This window comes from Thamnophis sirtalis, unplaced genomic scaffold (genome assembly GCF_051295495.1).
Source record: "Thamnophis sirtalis isolate CommonGarterSnake01/CBP01778 unplaced genomic scaffold, rThaSir2_p1.2 scaffold_2, whole genome shotgun sequence".
Taxonomy (NCBI): domain Eukaryota; kingdom Metazoa; phylum Chordata; class Lepidosauria; order Squamata; family Natricidae; genus Thamnophis; species Thamnophis sirtalis.
Window position 1 is genome coordinate 54,847,791 of NW_028261382.1, and position 18,234 is coordinate 54,866,024.

At 45.2% G+C, this 18,234-nt stretch overlaps 1 protein-coding gene across 1 annotated transcript in view; it reads right to left on the reverse strand.

Moving 5' to 3' along the window:
* The window catches only part of TBC1D10A (TBC1 domain family member 10A), a 40,053-nt gene that overhangs the window by 11,345 nt on the left and 10,474 nt on the right, over nucleotides 1–18,234 (reverse strand). Inside the window, exons 2-4 of the mRNA XM_087705635.1 lie at nucleotides 7,081–7,180; nucleotides 3,603–3,710; nucleotides 1,735–1,841 (exon numbers count right to left, since the gene is read on the reverse strand). Of these exons, the coding sequence (XP_087561761.1) occupies nucleotides 1,735–1,841; nucleotides 3,603–3,710; nucleotides 7,081–7,180 (315 nt within the window). The remainder of the gene's footprint in view (nucleotides 1–1,734; nucleotides 1,842–3,602; nucleotides 3,711–7,080; nucleotides 7,181–18,234) is intronic.

The window sequence follows — 18,234 nt, forward strand, 5'->3', positions numbered from 1 at the left end:
AGGAACTGGGTGTGTCTAGTTTAATGAAAAGGAGGACTAGGGGAGACATGATAGCAGTCTTCCGATATCTCAGGGGCTGCCCCAAAGAAGAGGGAGTCAAGCTATTCTCCAGGGCACCTGAGGGCAGGACAAGAAGCAATGGGTGGAAACTCATCAAGGAGAGAAGCAACTTAGAACTAAGGAGAAATGTCCTTAGACAGTGAGAACAATTAACAAGTGGAACAGAACTTGCCTCCAGAAGTTGTGAATGCTCCAACCTCGCCATTTAACCAAGGACAGTATAAGATCTCCTGCCTTGAGCAGGGGGTTGGACTAGAAGACCTCCAAGGTCCCTTCCAACTCTGTTATTTTGTTAAGCAACCATAGCAAACCAAGACACTAAGAACACAATTGCATACCTTTGCTTGGGTTTCTACAACTGACACTAAAAGACTCGATGCCTCCAGTTATGAAAAAGGAGATTAGTAACAGGACAGTTTCAACAGCTATGCATTTGCATAAGCTGCTTTCTAAATCCTTGGCTTGCCATTTCCAATACTTGATAAGCTGGGCAAAACCGTCTCCTTTTCATCCGCCCTGAATTGCCCCCGAGTTAGAGGACACGATCAAGGGAGGGAGGGAGGGAACGGGAAATGGAAGGAGAAGGAAAGGAAGGAGACAGGAAGGAGGGAAGGTGAAACGGGAAGGGGAAAGAGGAGAGGAAGGAAGGAGATAGGAGGGAGGGAGAGAGGGAAGGAGAAATGGAAGGGGAAGGGGAGGAAGAGAGGAAGGAGATAGGAGGGAGGGTAGGAAGGGAGGGGGAGGAGAAATGGAAGGGAAGAAAGGAGGTAGGAGGGAGGGGAAAAGAAGGAAAGAAGAGAAGAGGAGGGGAGGAGGAAAGAGAAGGAAGGGAGGGGAAACGGGAAATGGAAGGAGAAGGAAAGGAAGGAAGGAGGGAGGGAGAGAGAGAGGGAAGGAGAAATGGAAGGGGAAGGGGAGGAAGAGAGGAAGGAGATAGGAGGGAGGGTAGGAAGGGAGGGGGGAGGGAAGGGGAAATGGAAGGGAAGAAAGGAGATGGGAGGGAGGGAGGGAGGGAAAAGAAAGAAAGAAAGAAAGGAAGAGGATGGGAGGGGAGGAGGAAAGAGAAGGAAGAAAGGGAGGGAGGGGAAATGGGAAGGAGAAGGAAAGGAAGGAGATAGGAGGGAGGGAGAGAGGGAAGGAGAAATGGAAGGGGAAGGGGAGAAAGAGAGGAAGGAGATAGGAGGGAGGGAGAGGGGGAAGGAGAAGGGGAAGAGGAAGGGAAGGAAGAGAGGAAGGAGATAGGAGGAGGGTAGAAAGGGGAGGGGGGAGGGAAGGGGAAATGGAAGGGAAGAAAGGAGATGGGAGGGAGGGGAAAAGAAGGAAAGAAGGGAAGAGGAGGGAAGGGGAGGAGGAAAGAGAAGGAAGAAAGGGAGGGAGGGGAAACAGGAAGGAAGAGAGAAGGAAGGAGATAGGAATGGGAAGAAGGGGGAATGAAGGAAGGAAGGGAGGGAGGAGAGGAGAGGAGGAAAGAGAAGGGAGGGAGGCAGCTCTATTCTTCCTGCCCCATGCCTGACTCAGTTGCAGCTTTAACAGCTGCCTGCCACGCAGACAGGAAAGTTGAAGGCCCAGCCACAGTCCTGAGGTCTGAGGCCACAGGCCACGATGATAGAGTGGAAAGGACCACCACCCCCCCCGTGTTAACCCGAAAGGCAGGGGGTGGGCAGAGCCACTTACCCGTGGCCTCCTCGAGCAGCAAACATTTCGTGGAATGGAAACTGGCGGTGGAGATCGCGCTCAATCACGTCCAGCCACTTGGGCTCCCCGACAGCCAGGTCCAGCTCCTGCAAACCCAAAGGAATGAAAGCTTCATTGGTCTCTTTAGGAAACGTAGGGCTCTTCCTTCTCACCTCCCAGGCCATCAGTAACAGTACGAAAGGATTACGAGATTTAAGAGCATCGAAACATCAGGCATGGGAAGAAGGAAAACGTTAACAACGAAGTAGGTGGAACAGTCCTGCAATTTTAGGGTGGGGAAAATACAGAACGGAACAGAAAAATGAATAGAATAGAATAAAGAGAGAATAGAATAGAATAAAGAGAGAATAGAATAGAATAGAAAGAGAATAGAATAGGAGTATAGAATAGAATAGTAGAATAGAATAAATAGAGAATGCAATAAATAGAAAATAGAGAATATAATAGAATAAAGAGAATAAAATAGGAGTATAGAATAGAATAGAGAATAGAATAGAGAATATAATAAATAGAAAATAGAATAGAGAATAGAACAGAATAGAGAATAGAATAGAAAGAGAATAGAATAAATAGAATAAAATAGAATAAATAGAAAATAGAATAGAGAATAGCATAGAATAGAGAACAGAATAGAATAGAGAATAGAATAGAATAAAGAGAATAGAATAGAATAGAGAATAGAATAAAGAGAATAGAATAGGAGTATAGAATAGAAAGAGAATAGAATAAATAGAATAAAATAGAATAAATAGAAAATAGAATAGAGAATAGCATAGAATAAAGAGAACAGAATAGAGAATAGAATAGAATAAAGATAATAGATAGAATAGAATAGAGAATAGAATAAAGAGAATAGAATAGGAGTATAGAATAGAAAGAGAATAGAATAAATAGAATAAAATAGAATAGAAAATAGAATAGAGAATAGCATAGAATAGAGAACAGAATAGAATAGAGAATAGAATAGAATAAAGAGAATAGATAGAATAGAATAGAGAATAGAATAAAGAGGAGTATAGAATAGAAAGAGAATAAATAGAATAAAATAGAATAAATAGAAAATAGAATAGAATAGAGAATAGCATAGAATAAATAGAGAACAGAATAGAGAATAGAATAGAATAAAGAGAATAGAATAGGAGTATAGAATAGAATAATAGAATAGAATAGTAGAATAGAATAGAGAATAGAATAAATAGAAAATAGAATAGAGAATAGAATAGAACAGAGAATAGAATAGAAAATAGAATAGAGAATAGAATAAATAGAAAATAGAATAGAGAATAGAATAGAATAAATAGAGAATAGGATAGAAAGAGAATAGAATAAATAGAATAGAATAAATAGAGTAGAGAATAGAATAGAATAGAATAGAATAGAATACCTTTACTGTCAGGTGGTCCTCGACTTACAATCGCAATTGGGACCAAGATTTCTGTCGTTAGGTGAGGCATTTAAGTGAGCTTTGCCCTGTTTTACGACTTTTTTTTTGCCTCGGCTGATAAACGAATCACTGCAGCCGATACGTTAGCAACCCGCCTGCTGAGTGCACCTGGCCTCCCCCTTGACTTCGCCTGACAGGAGGTCCCAAAAGGCCTAACTCCCCCACCCCCCCACCGCGAGACACTGCAACCGTCACAAATGCGAGTCAGTTGCCAAGCGTCCGAATTTCGATCGCGTGACCCTTGCGGGGATGCTGCAACGGTCGTTAAGCGTGAGAAACGATCCCGGGTCCCTGTTCCCGGTGCCGTCGCAACTTCGGTCACTTAATGAACCGTTGTTAAATCGAGGACTACCTGCCAAACCTTCCCCCCCCCTCCTTCTTTTCATTCGCCGAAGCGCCTTACGTCAAACCGTCCAGGGTTCTGTTCCAGCTTGACTTTGCCCCCCGAAAGGTACTGCCACGCCCGGCCACGTAGAGAAGGGGGTATTCCTTTCTGGCACCTCAGACGGATCTGGAAAAGGAGAGAAGGGGGCACGGATGAGCGGCAGGGCTGAAACGCACGGACACACACACACACACACACTCTTTTAAAAGTAAAAGGATTTGTAAAAAAGCTAAAGCCTTGTGGATTAAAATATGGTGGGTTATTTAAAATACTTTTAAAAAGAGGATAAAGTTCTTTTTAAGTTCAATGTAAAGATGTTATCAATTTTCTATTCTTTTTTTCCAATATATTTTAGACCAGTGTTTCTCAACGTTGGCAACTTCGTTCAAATGTTTTATTTCATTTCATACAGTCACATATATACTGTGCATGATTGAGAATATATAACATTGAGCGATAAACACAACCCTCCTTGTATTCCCCAAAATACAAAACCAATATAGCGCTTCAACCCTCCATACACCCTTTCTTTCTCCCCCCTCCAACTTTCCTTTCTCCCCTCCAACATTCCCCTCTCCTACTTCCCCCCCCCTCTAAAGCTCCTTTCTCCCCCTCCCATCCATCTCACCCACCTTCCATTCCTCTCTCCCTCCCTCTCTACCCTTCCCTCTTCTTTCCCTCTGCTCCTCACTTCGGTGTATTTCTACTATTCATCGATATATTCAGCTTCTTATTTTATACTAAAATTAAAAAAAAAAAGAGGCAACAGTATACAAGTGCATTCATGTTGTTTTAAAAGCTGGCACAAACTATATTTCCCCCCCTCCCCCTTCCCCCCTATGACCCCATCAACATTGGCAACTTGAAGATGTCCGGAACTGAAATGCTGAAATGCTGGCTAGGGAATTCTGGGAGTTGAAGTCCAGACATCTTCAAGTTGTCAACGTTGAGAAACACTGTTTTAGACTGTTTTTGTTAAAGATTTATACCGTGTATGGCAGTATTTTTCAACCTTTTTTGTGCAAAGGCACACTTTTTTCATGAAAAAAATCACAAGGCACACCACCATTAGAAAATGTTAAAAAAAATTTAACTCTGTGCCTATATTGACTATATATAAAGTAATTTTCCCACGGCACACCTTACACTATGTCACGGCACACTAGTGTGCCGCGGCACAGTGGTTGAAAAACACTGGTGTATGGGTTCTGGGAAATCGGGGGAGGGAAGTTTGGGGGGGGGAATGTATATTAGGCTTGACGAGGGGTGTTAGATTTTAAAGTAATATGATTGCACATGTATACTGTCTTCTCTTATTTTTTTTCTTTAAAACTAAGATATGTTAAGTATATTGATATGGAAGCATAAATACCATCAACTTAGAATGGAGTTTGCTCAGAAGCGGAAATACACCAATGAGAGGAAGAGTGGGAAACAGAGGAGAGAAGAAAGATGGGAAGAGAGGAATAGGAGAGAGGGTAAGGGGGGAAGATGAGGAGGATAAGGAGGAGTGGAATGAAGAGAGAGGAGGAGGAGAAAGGAAGGGGAAGTAGAATAGGAAAGGATGATGGAGGGAAGAAAGGAGGTAGGAGAGAGGTAGAAGAAAGAAGTGTATGGAGAGCAGAAGAGCCAATAATGGGTTTTTATCTTTCTGGGCGTTGATGACAAGAGGAACTGATGTAATTACTACTTAATACAATAGGATATGGGCTATGTAATAGTATACAAAATGGAAAATAAAAAAAGTATATTTCAAAAAAATAAAAAAATAAAAAGAGGCTAAAGTTCACTTCTCAGTTTCTTTTGCTAGGTATAATTACAGACTGCACAGTTATAGAGTAACTTGATTCTGAATTTAATAATGGCAACAAGATTGCCGGGAGAAGGAAGAATTTGCTTATTATTCAAGAATGGACGTTAAAAGTAGTAAACTTAGCAGAGATGGCTAAAATTGCAGTATATCGGAAAGATTATTCAGATGAGAAATACCAGCTGGAATGGAGAAGATGGATTGACTACATTCAAAGTAAACACTGGGCTAAGGAACTTCAATTAGTTTATGAATGAACAGTGAATGTTATAATTTATTCCAAATTTAGCTTAATAAAAGGGGAGTTAAAGCACAAGAGGGAGGGAGGATGTTATAGTTAGTTAGCTTATGTTAGTGTATGATTGTTAAATGTTTATACCCTGTATTTTGCTCTGGGAGGTTGGGGGGGAGGGAGGGGTGGCAGGGTTGGAGTGGAGGGAGGGAAGGGGAAATGTTTGTAAAATTTATTAAAACTTTTCAATAAAAAAGTAAAAGCAAATCAGTGTCACATTTTCCCAATTCTCTCTCTCTCCCCCCCTCCCCCTCTCTCTCCCTCCCCCTCTCTCTCCCTCCCCCTCTCTCTCCCTCCCCCTCTCTCTCCCTCCCCCTCCCTCCCCCTCTCTCCCTCCCCCCCTCTCTCTCCCTCCCCCCTCTCTCCCTCCCCCCCTCTCTCCCTCCCCCCTCCCTCTCTCTCTCCCTCCCCCCCTCTCTCTCATTTGGGGCAATACAATAGCTGAGTTGGAAGGGACCTTGGAGGTCCTCTTGTCCAACCCCCCACCCAGGCAGGAAACCCTATACCGTTTCAGACAAGTGGCTATCCAACCTCTTCTTAAAGACTTCCAGTGTTGGGGCATTCACAACTTCTGGAGGCAACTTCTGTTCCACTGATTAATTGTTCTCACTGTCAGGAAATTTCTCCTGAGTTCTAAGTTGCTTCTCTCCTTGATTAGTTTCCACCCATTGCTTCTTGTTCTACACTCAGGTGCTTTGGCGAATAGCTTGACTCCCTCTTCTTTGGGTCAACCCCTGAGATATCGGAAGACTGCTATCCTGTCTCCCCTAGTCCTTCTTTTCATTAAACTAGACATACCCAGTTCCTGCAAACGTTCTTCGTATGTTTTAGCCTCCAGTCCCCTAATCCTCTTTGTTGCTCTTCTCTGCACTCTTTCTAGAGTCTAGGGCAATTTGCTTTTCCTTTCTGATTAGTTCATAATATAAAATAAGGCTAAAATAAAGGTTCCCCTCGCACATAGGTGCTAGTTGTTCTTGACTCTAGGGGGCGCTGCTCATCTCCGTTTAAAAGCCGAAGAGCCAGCGCTGCCCGAAGACGTCTCCGTGGTCATGTGGCCGGCATGACTCAAGGCCGAAGGCGCACGGAACGCTGTTCCCTTCCCACCAAAGGTGGTTCCTATTTTTCTACTTGCGTTTTTTACGTGTTTTCGAACTGCTAGGTCGGTAGAAGCCGGGACGAGTCACGGGAGCTCCCTCCGTTACGCGGCGCTGGGGATTCAAACCGCCGAACTGCCGACCACCTTTCTGATCGACAAACTCAGCGTCTTAGCCCTTGAGTAGAAGCCCATGAGATGAGAGCAAGGACGAAGAGGGCAGAGAAGCGATTCGGGCGCCCAGAGGAGAGAGAAGGAAGGGTGCCAGTGGCTGGGCAACACTTCGATGTTGTTGACTTGCCTTTTTGTGTTTTTTCGCCATCCACTTGTCCCAGTTGTTCAGCATGTCCAGCCATTTCGATTCCCTCTGCCTCAGCACCTCCAACGGGAGCTCCTGCACCCTGCGGCGGAAGGGACAAAAAGTTACGCCTTACACGGAGAGCCTCGCTCTTAAGGACGCAGAGACTAAGCCAGGATATATAGTTAAAACGTAGCTTGTTGAAGATGCTGGGAGTGGTGTGGCGGCCTAGAGGTGGCGCTCTTGCCTCACAATCAGGAGGCTGTGGGTTCGATCCTAGGGAGACGCAGATATTTCTATCTCTGGATACAATAAGAACGTATCTACTGAACAAAACTCCGCTCTGGCGATAGCGCAACAAAGCCGCCAGGAGGTGACCACGCTCATGAGCAGCCGCCCGACAACGCCCCTTTCCAGCTGAGCAGAGTGCCACTCACCCACCCAGTAATATCCCGAAGACGCTAAGCCGCGTGGCGCTCTGCCCAGCTGGAAAGAGAGGTTGCGCGAGCACTTGTTCTGCCTCTAGCTCATGGGCCTCCCTGCCTCACCATGCCCAACTCTCCCTTTTAACTACGTGTATTGTGTCTGTGTCCCCTTTTTCCCTTCTGAGTTGATCGCCGCCCTGAGTCCCTCCCGGAGAAGGGCGGCATACAAATAAACTAAATCTGAATCTGAATCTGAATCCCTGCAGGGCTGGGCCAGGGCGCCGCCACTGTCCCGCCGCCGCCTACCAGAGACTTCGAACATCCAGCCCACAACCATAGAGCGTAGTCCCAGAGGGGTCGCTGCCGGAAGACTCAGCGGATCTCCAGAGTTTGGAAACCGGTTATGCTCAGAGCATGGCGGCGGTGGCGGCAGCAGGGATGCGGCAGTGGCGCCCTGGCCCGGCTCTGCAAAGAGAGCTGGGCATGTTGAGGCTGGGAGCCACGCAAGCTCGCGCAACCACTCTTTCCAGCTGGGCAGAGCGCCACGCGGCTTAGCGCCTTTGGGATATTACTGGGTGGGTGAGTGGCGCTCTGCCCAGCTGAAAAGGGGTGTTGCTGGGTGGCTGCTCGTGAGAGCAGCTGCCCGGCAACCCCCTCCCGCTCCAGCTGGGCACAGCGCCACTCACCAACCTAGCGGTATCCCAAAGGCATCAAGCAATGTGAGCGCTTTTGCCCCCGCCTCCCCCGGCTCCTGCAGCTTTGCGTCCTCGGGATATCGCTAGGTTAGTGAGTGGCGCTCTGCCTGGCTGGAAGGGGGGGGGTTGCCAGGGGGCTTATTATTGGGGGAGGGCGTATATTTTTGCCCACAGGAAAAACATGGCATGCTCTTATTATCAGGACATGTCGTAATTTGGGGAAAACATGGTAAGGACTACACCTTTAATACAGCAAAAGGGATTTGCACGCTTCCCATGCCCACCGCAAACCCCGTTGTTATTATCTGGCCCAAGATTCAAAGAGCAAAGCACCGTCCGACAGACTAAGCACATTCCAGGGCCACTAAGTCCATCTCGTTTCTACGCAATCTCCTGGCAGCTATTCCGCTTCCTTGAAAATAAGACCTCCCTGAATAAGAAGCCCAATCGGGGCTTTTGAGCGCATGCGCTAAAATAAGCCCTCCGTGAAAATACTGCAACGCAGCAGCAGCCATGAGGTGACCATGGACCTCCTGCACCTCAAAAATAATAAGACCTTTCCAAAAACAAGGCCAAGTGCTTATTTCGGGGGGGGGGATCAATAGAAAATAAGACCCTGTCTTACTTTCAGGGAAATACGGTATGTTTTCAGAAGCCGGAGAGAGAAAATGTGAAGGTATTTTTTTCTTTAAAAAGGAAGCACAAGGAGAATTCGACTTACAACTGTTCATTGAGCGAACATTCGAAGTCACAAAAAGCAGTGGAAATAAGCAAGCTAGGACTGTTTTGCATACTCGCGACCGTCGCGAGCATCCCCACGGTCCCGCGATCGCCATTTGTAACCTAATCCCCACTGGCTTCCGACAAGCGAAGTCAGATTCCGCTTAATTCGCTTAACCACCGTGGCCAAAAAGGTCGTACAATGGAACACAGGGCTTATTTTTCAAGGGGAGGGCTTTACTTTCAGGGAAACGGGGAATGTGACAGAGGTTTTGAAAACACTCCAGTCAAGAAAAAAGTCTCACACGCCAACAACTCTCTCTCTCTCTCTCTCTCAGCAAAGGTTGCCTTCAAACACAACCGGCCGGGCTCCCAATTATTTTGTTTATTTTTGGCTTCCCAAATACTGCCAAAAAAGGAGATGCAAATCTCAAAGCCAAGAATGCGGCCAAACCAGACCGAAAGAAGTGCGGGGCAGCCAGGGGTACGCATTCTGCAGACGTTTGCATTCCGTCTGTTCTGATCAAGGGGCGCGGCCAGCATTAGGAGGTTGAGTTTTTCCCCGTTCGGGAGCTCCTGGAAATGCTACAGCACAAAATCGAAACTGATACTCGAGCGGTAAACAAGAGAGTTTTATCCAGCTCAAGCCTTGCCCGGTTGGGGAGCCAGTTTTGAAGTTTGAGGGCTTTCGAAACACCGGTGTAGGTTTTGCCCAGCTGGTGGAATCATCCTTCCTGGGAATTCCTGCTGATGGAAAACGGACACCCAAGGTCTGAGTCATCGCCTCACCCCACCCAAAACCTCAATGCCATCTGAAGTCAAAATGGAGAAGTGATACAGGATGCTTAAAAAAACAGAGCGAGGTTCCTTCCAGCTCTAAAAAAATATGGCACCCTTGTTGTTGGGACTGCCAAGTCCCTGGCCCCAGCAGCCCAAAGTGACAGATTCTGGGGGAGGCAGTTCACCAACATGGAAACAACCAAATTTGTCCACAGTTGGTCAATGGTTCCAAGCAGCCATCCGAGAGGGATTTGAAGCACGATAGCACTTAGACGTATATGCTGCTTCACAGTCCTTTTACAGCCCTCTCTAAGCGGTTTACAGAGTCAGCCTCTTGCCCCCCCAACCATCTGGGTCCTCATTTGACCCACCGCGGAGGACGGAAGGCTGAGTCGACCGGAAGGAAGGAAGGCAGGAAGGACAATAGCAATAGCCCTTAGACGTATATGCCACTTCACAGGGCTTTTACAGCCCTCTCTAAGCGGTTTACAGAGTCAGCCTCTTGCCTCCCAACCATCTGGGTCCTCATTTTACCCACCTCGGAAGGAGGGACGGCTGAGTCAACCTTGAGCTGGTCAGGATCGAACTCTTGGCTGTGGGCAGAGTTAGCCTGCAATACTGCTTTCTAACTACTGCACAGGGAAGGAAGGAAGGAAGGAAGGAAGGAAGGAAGGAAGGAAGGAAGGAAGGAAGGGTAAAAGGGAGGGGGAGTGGGGGGAAGGAAGCCAAGGCAATAACAAGTAGACTTATATGCCGCTTCACAGTCCTTTCCAGCCCTCTCTAAGCCGCTTACAGAATCAGCCTCTTGCCCCCAACAATCTGGGTCCTCCTTTTACCGACCTCGGAAGGACGGAAGGCTGAATCAACCTTGAGCCGGTCAGGATCGAATTCCTGGCAGTCGGCAGAGGTAGCCTGCAGTACTGCACTCTAACCACTGCGCCACTATGGCCCTTCCTTCCTTCCTTCCCACAGCATTTAAACTAGCACATATGTGCAAGGGGAACCTTTACCTTTTAAAAACACCATTGTGTGTGTGTGTGTGTGTGTGTGTGTGTGTGTGTGTGTGAGAGAGAGAGAGAGAGAGAGAGAGGGAGGAAGAGAGAGGGACAGCACAATACGTGGCGAATACATAATAAATAAGTTCGGTGGTAAATTTGCTTATACAGGAAGGAGGCAGAGGGGGGAGATAAAAGTTGCTGTCTTGAGGAAACCCCAGCCAAATTGCGGCGAACGCAATGAAACTCTAGCTTTGAAAGAAAGATAGAAAAACCAACTGATACCCCTGGATAGAAGCAAGACAAAAGAGATCCTGGGACTTGGAGAGCCCCCAAGAAGCAACTCCTTGGCTGATGGCATTTGGCCGGCTCGCATTTCACGGTGCAAACGAGGTCGAGATTTTGAAATACCGGTTTTGCAGAGGGATTGTTTAAGGGAAGAAGGGATCTCCCATAGCTACACAGCCTCGACTTGAGAAAGGGGAATAAACCACTTTTATTAACTGACTGTGAATTCTGCTTCTTCACATCCAGCAGAGTCTTTCGAGGGAGGATTTACGGTCACAGACCTTATCTGGCTTGGAGAGCTGACAGGCCGATATCTGGAGAACTTGGCAAGGAGCCTCGGAGAGTCACGAACCAATGAAGCGAACTAATGGTCTCCTGCAAACTCCACTCCCCTGTCGCTCCTCTTTTATTTCCTCTGGGAGGGGCCATTCACCGTCCACCTGTGGCCTTGCTCCCCAGTTGACCTGTTCTTTAGCTGCTCCCTTCGTCTGGCAGCTCTGTGCATGTGCACACTGGGAACAGGCTCCAGCTGTTCTTCTGCCTCACTGATGTGACTCTGAAGGCAGCTGATAACAGGCATACGGCCCTGGCCCCCTCTCTGCCTCCGACACAGAGCCCTCGTCCGAACCTTCCCCGGACTCCAGGAGTGGCCCATGTTCCTCTGGAGGGCCACCACACTCAGTTACAGCTTGGGTTCAATGGCATTGCCTAGCCACCCGGGCACCAATTTGGCCTCCCAGGAATTGTGTTTAGCCCAATGTCCCCAATTATATCGGGGAATTATTCAGCTGTTGCCAAAACGCAGGTAATAATCTTTGATTTACAACATTTTTCTTAGGGACCGTTCGAAAATACAACGGCACTGAAAAAAGGGACTTAGGAGGAGAATATCTATCTGCTGAACAAAACTCTGCACTAGCAACAGGAATGGCATCCGGCCAGTAAAGCACTCTGCTAGCTCCATCGCAGTATCCCTACGATCTCACAAGCAAAATTCAAATGCTTGGCAACTGACTCGTATTTACGACAGTTGCAGTGTCCCGGGGTCATGTGATCCGCTTTGGCGACCTTCTAATAAGCAAAGGGAAGCTGTATTCACTTAACAACCATGTCACTAATTTAAGAACTGCAGTGATTCACTTAACAAGAGTGGTGCGGTGGCCTAGAAGTGGTGATCTCGCCTCACAATCAGGAGGCTGTCGGTTCTATCCTAGGTATAGGCCGATATTTCTCTCTCTGGGCACACTGAGAATGTATATCTGCTGAATAAAACTCCGTTCTGGCAACAGGGGAGGGCAGCTGGCCAGTAAAACACTGCTGGCTCCATTCAGTTGCCCAGGCTCCAGCCTGCAAGGGATCATGGAGTGGTTAAATGAAGATGATGATGAGTGATTCACTTAATAAATGTGGCGAGAAAATAGAGCAACGCTCCTCACTTAACAACATAAATTTTTTGGGCTCAATTACGGCCGTACGTTGAGAACTGCCTGCACTTCAAAAGGACTTGGGCCTTTCGTTGTGCATTTGCCAATTTCATTATTTCAATAGACTCCCAACTCTTATCATCCTATGTTTTAATATGAAGGGAGCGCCAACGCCACAACTGTAGGATTAACTGGCCTGCGCAGATTTCCCAGACATTAAGGCCTAATCTAAAATGCTAATGGTTTTTGCCCTCCGGGTTCTTATGAATTGGCTCGGGGACAAAACCTCAGCACTCAAGTTTGACACACTAATCTTTGTTCTGTCTCTCGCCACCGGCTGGCCTAGCCACATAGCAAATCCTTTGTTTTATTTTTATTTTTTTTAAAAAAGAGGGGAAATAAAGACGCCAAGTCACATTTATTTCCCTTTGGCATAAAACGTTCAGAGTTGGGGAAAAAATATATGGAGCGCTCTTCTTCCCTAAGATGATGATTCAATCACAGGTATCTTCCTGCAACTAAATCGCAATTCCATTCATAGATCGTCTTCTCTTTTAACGTGAAAGAGGCAGACGGGGGTCCCGAATTAAAAGTTTTAAGCCTCTGTTCAGCCACCTCCCTCCCAAAGCTCAACCGTCATAATCCCACACAGGTTCTGTGTGTTTTTTCCCCCTCGCTGCCAACATGGCACACAGGAAGAGAGGCTGATGATAGATCCCATTTAAGAAAAACAACCAACACATTATTTACATGAAAAACTGTGCGAGCACTGACGAAGCTTATGCAAAGGACAGGGTAATAATTAAAATGTCAGGTTCCCCGGTAAGGTGACTCTTTCTCCTGCCCTGTCTGCCTCCAGGCCCACTTAAGGAGGGATGTCCCAAACCTTCTACTATAAACAACCATTTGTGAGAAATTGTTTGACCCGGAAACTTTGCAAGAGACACATTTCTGTTATGGAGTTGTGTTTCCTTATTCTCAGTTCTGCTTCTAGTAAGAATTCATATATAGATACATATATGAATTGAATACTTTAGAATTTTTTGTTTTAAAATGGATAAGGATAAGAATGAATTTAAGAATTCATATATATATATATATGAATTGAATACTTTAGAATTTTTTTTAAAATGGATAAGGATAAGAATGAATTTAAGAATTCATATATATATGAATTGAATACTTTAGAATTTTTTGTTTTAAAATGGATAAGGATAAGAATGAATTTAAGAATTCATATATATATGAATTGAATACTTTAGAATTTTTTGTTTTAAAATGGATAAGGATAACAATGAATTTAAGAATTCATATATATATATATATATATATGAATTGAATACTTTAGAATTTTTTTTAAATGGATAAGGATAAGAATGAATTTAAGAATTCATATATATATGAATTGAATACTTTAGAATTTTTTGTTTACAATGGATAAGGATAAGAATGAATTTAAGAATTCATATATATATATATGAATTGAATACTTTAGAATTTTTTGTTTTGAAATGGATAAGGATAACAATGAATTTAAGAATTCATATATATATGAATTGAATACTTTAGAGTTTTTTGTTTTAAAATGGATAAGGATAACAATGAATTTATGTATACTTGATAGAGGATTGGTGATATAATATATAACTCTAAGTATATATTATAAAGATATCTTGTTGATAAATAATTTTAATAAGTAATTAAAAATTGGTGTGTGTGTGTGTGTGTGTGTGTGTGTGTGTGTGTGTGTGTGTGTGTGTATTTAAAGTCACAACCCCTGGTATGCCCCAATTATGGGAGGAAGCTAACTGATCTATACTAGTCTCCCTTTATTTATTTATCAGCACGAATACTACATACATACATACATACATACATACAAAGTGACTATTTAGAATACCTTGTTGAAAAATGAATAACATCTTTGTTTGAATGTATGATATACAAGGATAATAATGAACATAAGCAGCGATATACAAATATAAATGGTTGGAAAATCTTTTCTATATCGGGATATGTGATTATATAAAGATATATTGTTATTGAACAATCAAGAACGTAAGGGAATTAGGTTTATTGAAAAAAATAATAATCGTAATTGAATATAGGTTGCATAATGAAAGCGAGGTATTTAGTTATATTTGATGAAAAATCTGTGATTGTAAATGCAATTGAGAATATGGATGCAAAAACACTTGTAACAAACGATATGCTGTATGTAATGGATGAGAATTTTTTTATGTTTTTTTTTTAATGTTTAAAAATAAAAAAAATTGCAAAAAATATATATAAAAGAATTCATATAAACTCCTAATGGTTTTGCTAGAGGCGCCCTTTAAAGCGAGGTCTTAGAAGGGGGTTTGAAACGAGACATCGATGGCTGGGGCTAATTAGTTGCATAAAATCCTAGGGCTGAAAGGGAGCTTAGAGGTCTTCTAGTCCAACCCCTCCTTAGGCAGGAATCCCTATACGTTTCGGACAAAATGGCTGTCCAGTCTCTTCTTGAAAAATCTCCAGGGTTGGAGCACCCACAACTTCGGGTGGCAAGATGTTCCACTGGTTAATTGTTAGGAAATTGCTAGGAAGTTTCTCCTTAATTCCAGATTGCTTCTCTCCTTGGCTAGTTTCCATCTATTGTTTCTGGTCCCAGTGTCAGGCCTGCATTTATATTCCTTTTAGAATTTTGGCCTGCCACACTTTCTCTTATTTCATTATGCTGTTTCTTTAGCATAGTCGATGGGAGGGGGGAATTGAAGGAGTAGGATTGTGGAATGTATTGCTTTTCATTCTTTACTAGAAGCCAAGGTCATCCTTTGTCTCCACACTTTCACACCTGACCGGAAGCAGTTGGGCGTAGATGCCAGCGTGGAAGAAGATTGGCCCATGTAATGGATTGTGGGTGTGGGGACAAGATCATGAACTTTTAACTGGGTGGGATTCTGATGTAACGTCCAGAGTTGGAATCCCACAGCACGATGCCAACATGCCTGTCTTATTAAATTGGAACTTTAAGCATAGTTTTGCCTTCGACTCTGATTTAATTCTGCGTGGTATTTGAAACGCTGACACCCAGTTCCTGCAATCGTTCAACCACCTGCCCAAGGAGGAGACCCTACACCACTTCAGACAAATGGCTTTCCAGTCTCTTCTTGAAAACCTCCAGTGTTGGAGCATTCACAACTTCTGGAGGCAAGTCGTTCCACTGGTTAATTGTCCTCACGGTTAGGAAGTTTCTCCTTAGTTCTAATTTTGCTTCTCTCCTTGATTAATTTCCGCCCATTGCTTCTCCCTCTTCTTTGGGGCAGCCCCTCTAATATAAGACAACTTCTATTAAGTCCTCCCTAGTCCTTCTTTTCATTAAACCAGACATACCCAGTTCCTGCAAGAAAGGCCACAAAATGGGACAGAACTCACTTAACAAATGTTTCGCTTAACCACCAGGCGTTCTGGGCTCTTCTCCACCACCACAAGGACAAAAGTATCTTGGACTTCCCTGTTCTGACCGAGGCTTCCCGAGAGCCTGAAGCAAACTCCTTGTCCCAACAAAAAAAACCCTTTTATTAATTGACTGTGAATTCTGCTCATTTACCTCCAGCAAAGTCTTTCAAGGGAGGATTTATGGTCACAGACCTTATCTGGCTTGGAGAGCTACCAGGCCGATATCTGCAAAACTAGGCAAGGAGCCTGGGAGAGTCACAAACCAATGAACAGAACTAATGGTCTCCTGCAAACTCCACTCCCGTCGCTCCTCTTTTATTCCCTCTGGGAGGGGCCATTCACCGTCCACTCCCAAGTCGACCCCTGTTCTTTAGCTCTTCCCTTCGTCTGGTAACTCTGTGCATTCGCAGACTGGGAACAGGCTCCAGCTGTTCGTCTGCCCCACTGATGTCTGACTCCGAAGGCAGCTGATAACTGTCAGACGGCCCTGGCCCCCTCTCTGCCTCCGACGCAGAGCCCCCCATCAGAGCCTTCCCCAGACTCCAGGACTAGCCCAGGTTCCTCCCCAACCTCCTCACTGTCCGTCTCGGCTGCCCGATCTGCTGGCGGGCCACATCATTCACCCACCAAAACATGTAACTGCATGCGCGTGGCTGCCCATCTCTCTTTCTCTTCCTTAATCCTGTCTCACGTTCAAGCTGTCAAAAGGTCTTCCCAAAATCCAGGCACCCCTCCAAGCCGGATGTGTTTAGCTTCGCCACAATGGCCTCTTCTCTTCTCTATAATCTCTTGTTTTGCTTGTCACTGTCTTTCCTGGAAACAAAACACACGCTGGAGCCAAGTGGTGTTTCAGATGGAGCTCTCCGAGCATCTGGAATGGGATCCCTTCCGGTTTAGGGATGGGAAGCAGCAGCTGTAAACGTCTGGCCTGCGCCCCCACCCACCCACCTCCCATCCAAGCACCCGGTCTTCTTCAACAGACAGGAAAGGGATAAATTTTGCTTGCGGCACAGGAATGCAAAGGAAACCAATTAAGGTCGGGAGGAATATTGAATATTGTCTTTATCTCGGGGAGGGCAAGAGAGGCATTGCTGAACTTCCCAGCAAGTGCGCGGATGAGAATTAGGAGGTCCTTTGGAGCTTCGAACTTTAAAAACAGAAAAATAATTAAAGGGGGGAAACCGTTTTGGGATGCGGCTTTGCGACTTCATCCAATTGGCCCAAAGATGCTTTTTCCCCCTTCTTCTTCCTCGAGAGGCAACTGGAATTTTTTTCTTGTTTTTTTGTTTTGAAGACGTTTCGCTCCTCATCCCGAGGAGCTTCTTCGGCTCTAACTCGGATGGTGGGGAAGGATTGATACTCCTTGAGGACGGCTGGTCATTTGCAAAAGCAGAAAGTTCATTGCCTCTTGAAAAAGCATTTATGGCCTGGATGATTTGAGAATCTCCATATATAGAGTAGGGTATAGTATAGTATAGTATAGTAGAGTAGAGTAGAGCAGAGCAGAGCAGAGCAGAGCAGAGCAGAGCAGAGCAGAGCAGAGTAGAATAATAGAGTTGGAAGGGACCTTGGAGGCCTTCTAGTCCAACCCCCTGCCTAGGCAGGAAACCCTACACCACTTCAGCCAAAGGGTTATCCAACACAGATGTTCATCCACTTGGGTGCGCTGGCTTTCAAAGCCTGTATTTGCAATTAGAGTGGCTAGAACTCTATGGCAAGTAATCCTCGACTTACGACCACAATTGGGCCCTGGATTTCTGCCGCTAAGCGAGACCGTCGTTGAGTTTTGCACTGTATTATGACCTCTCTTGTTGAGTGAATCTCTGCGGTGGTTAAATTAGCAACGCAGATGTGAAGTGTAAAGATTTGGCTTTGTGAGGAAGTCGCAAAAGGGGATCCACTGATACCCCACCTCCCCATATGGGGGTCCGTCATAAATATGAGCCAGTTGCCAGGTATCTGCATTTTAATCACGGGGATGCTGAAATGGCTGTGTGATCAGGAGGTTGTGAATTCGACCCTAGGTAGAGGGAGATGTTTCTCCCTCTGGGAACGCTGAGAATATATCTGATGGGGGGGAAAACTCCACATTGGCGACAGGCAAGGCATCCGGCCAGTAAAACACTCAGCTCCATTCAGTTGCCCAGACTTGTCAGAGTTTTGGCTGCGTGCCTATTATTATGAGATAAAACCAGGGGCAAAACACAGCACACAGAGCCTCTGGACAATTAATGGTGGCTTATATATACATATACGCACACATACACAGTAGATAAATCCCTCACCACTCAGCTACGGACACAAGGAGAGAAATGAGATACACGACGAGAGAGAGAAAACGTCTTCTAATGGCCACCTCTATATAAACACCTCTTAAAACAGTAAATGACTT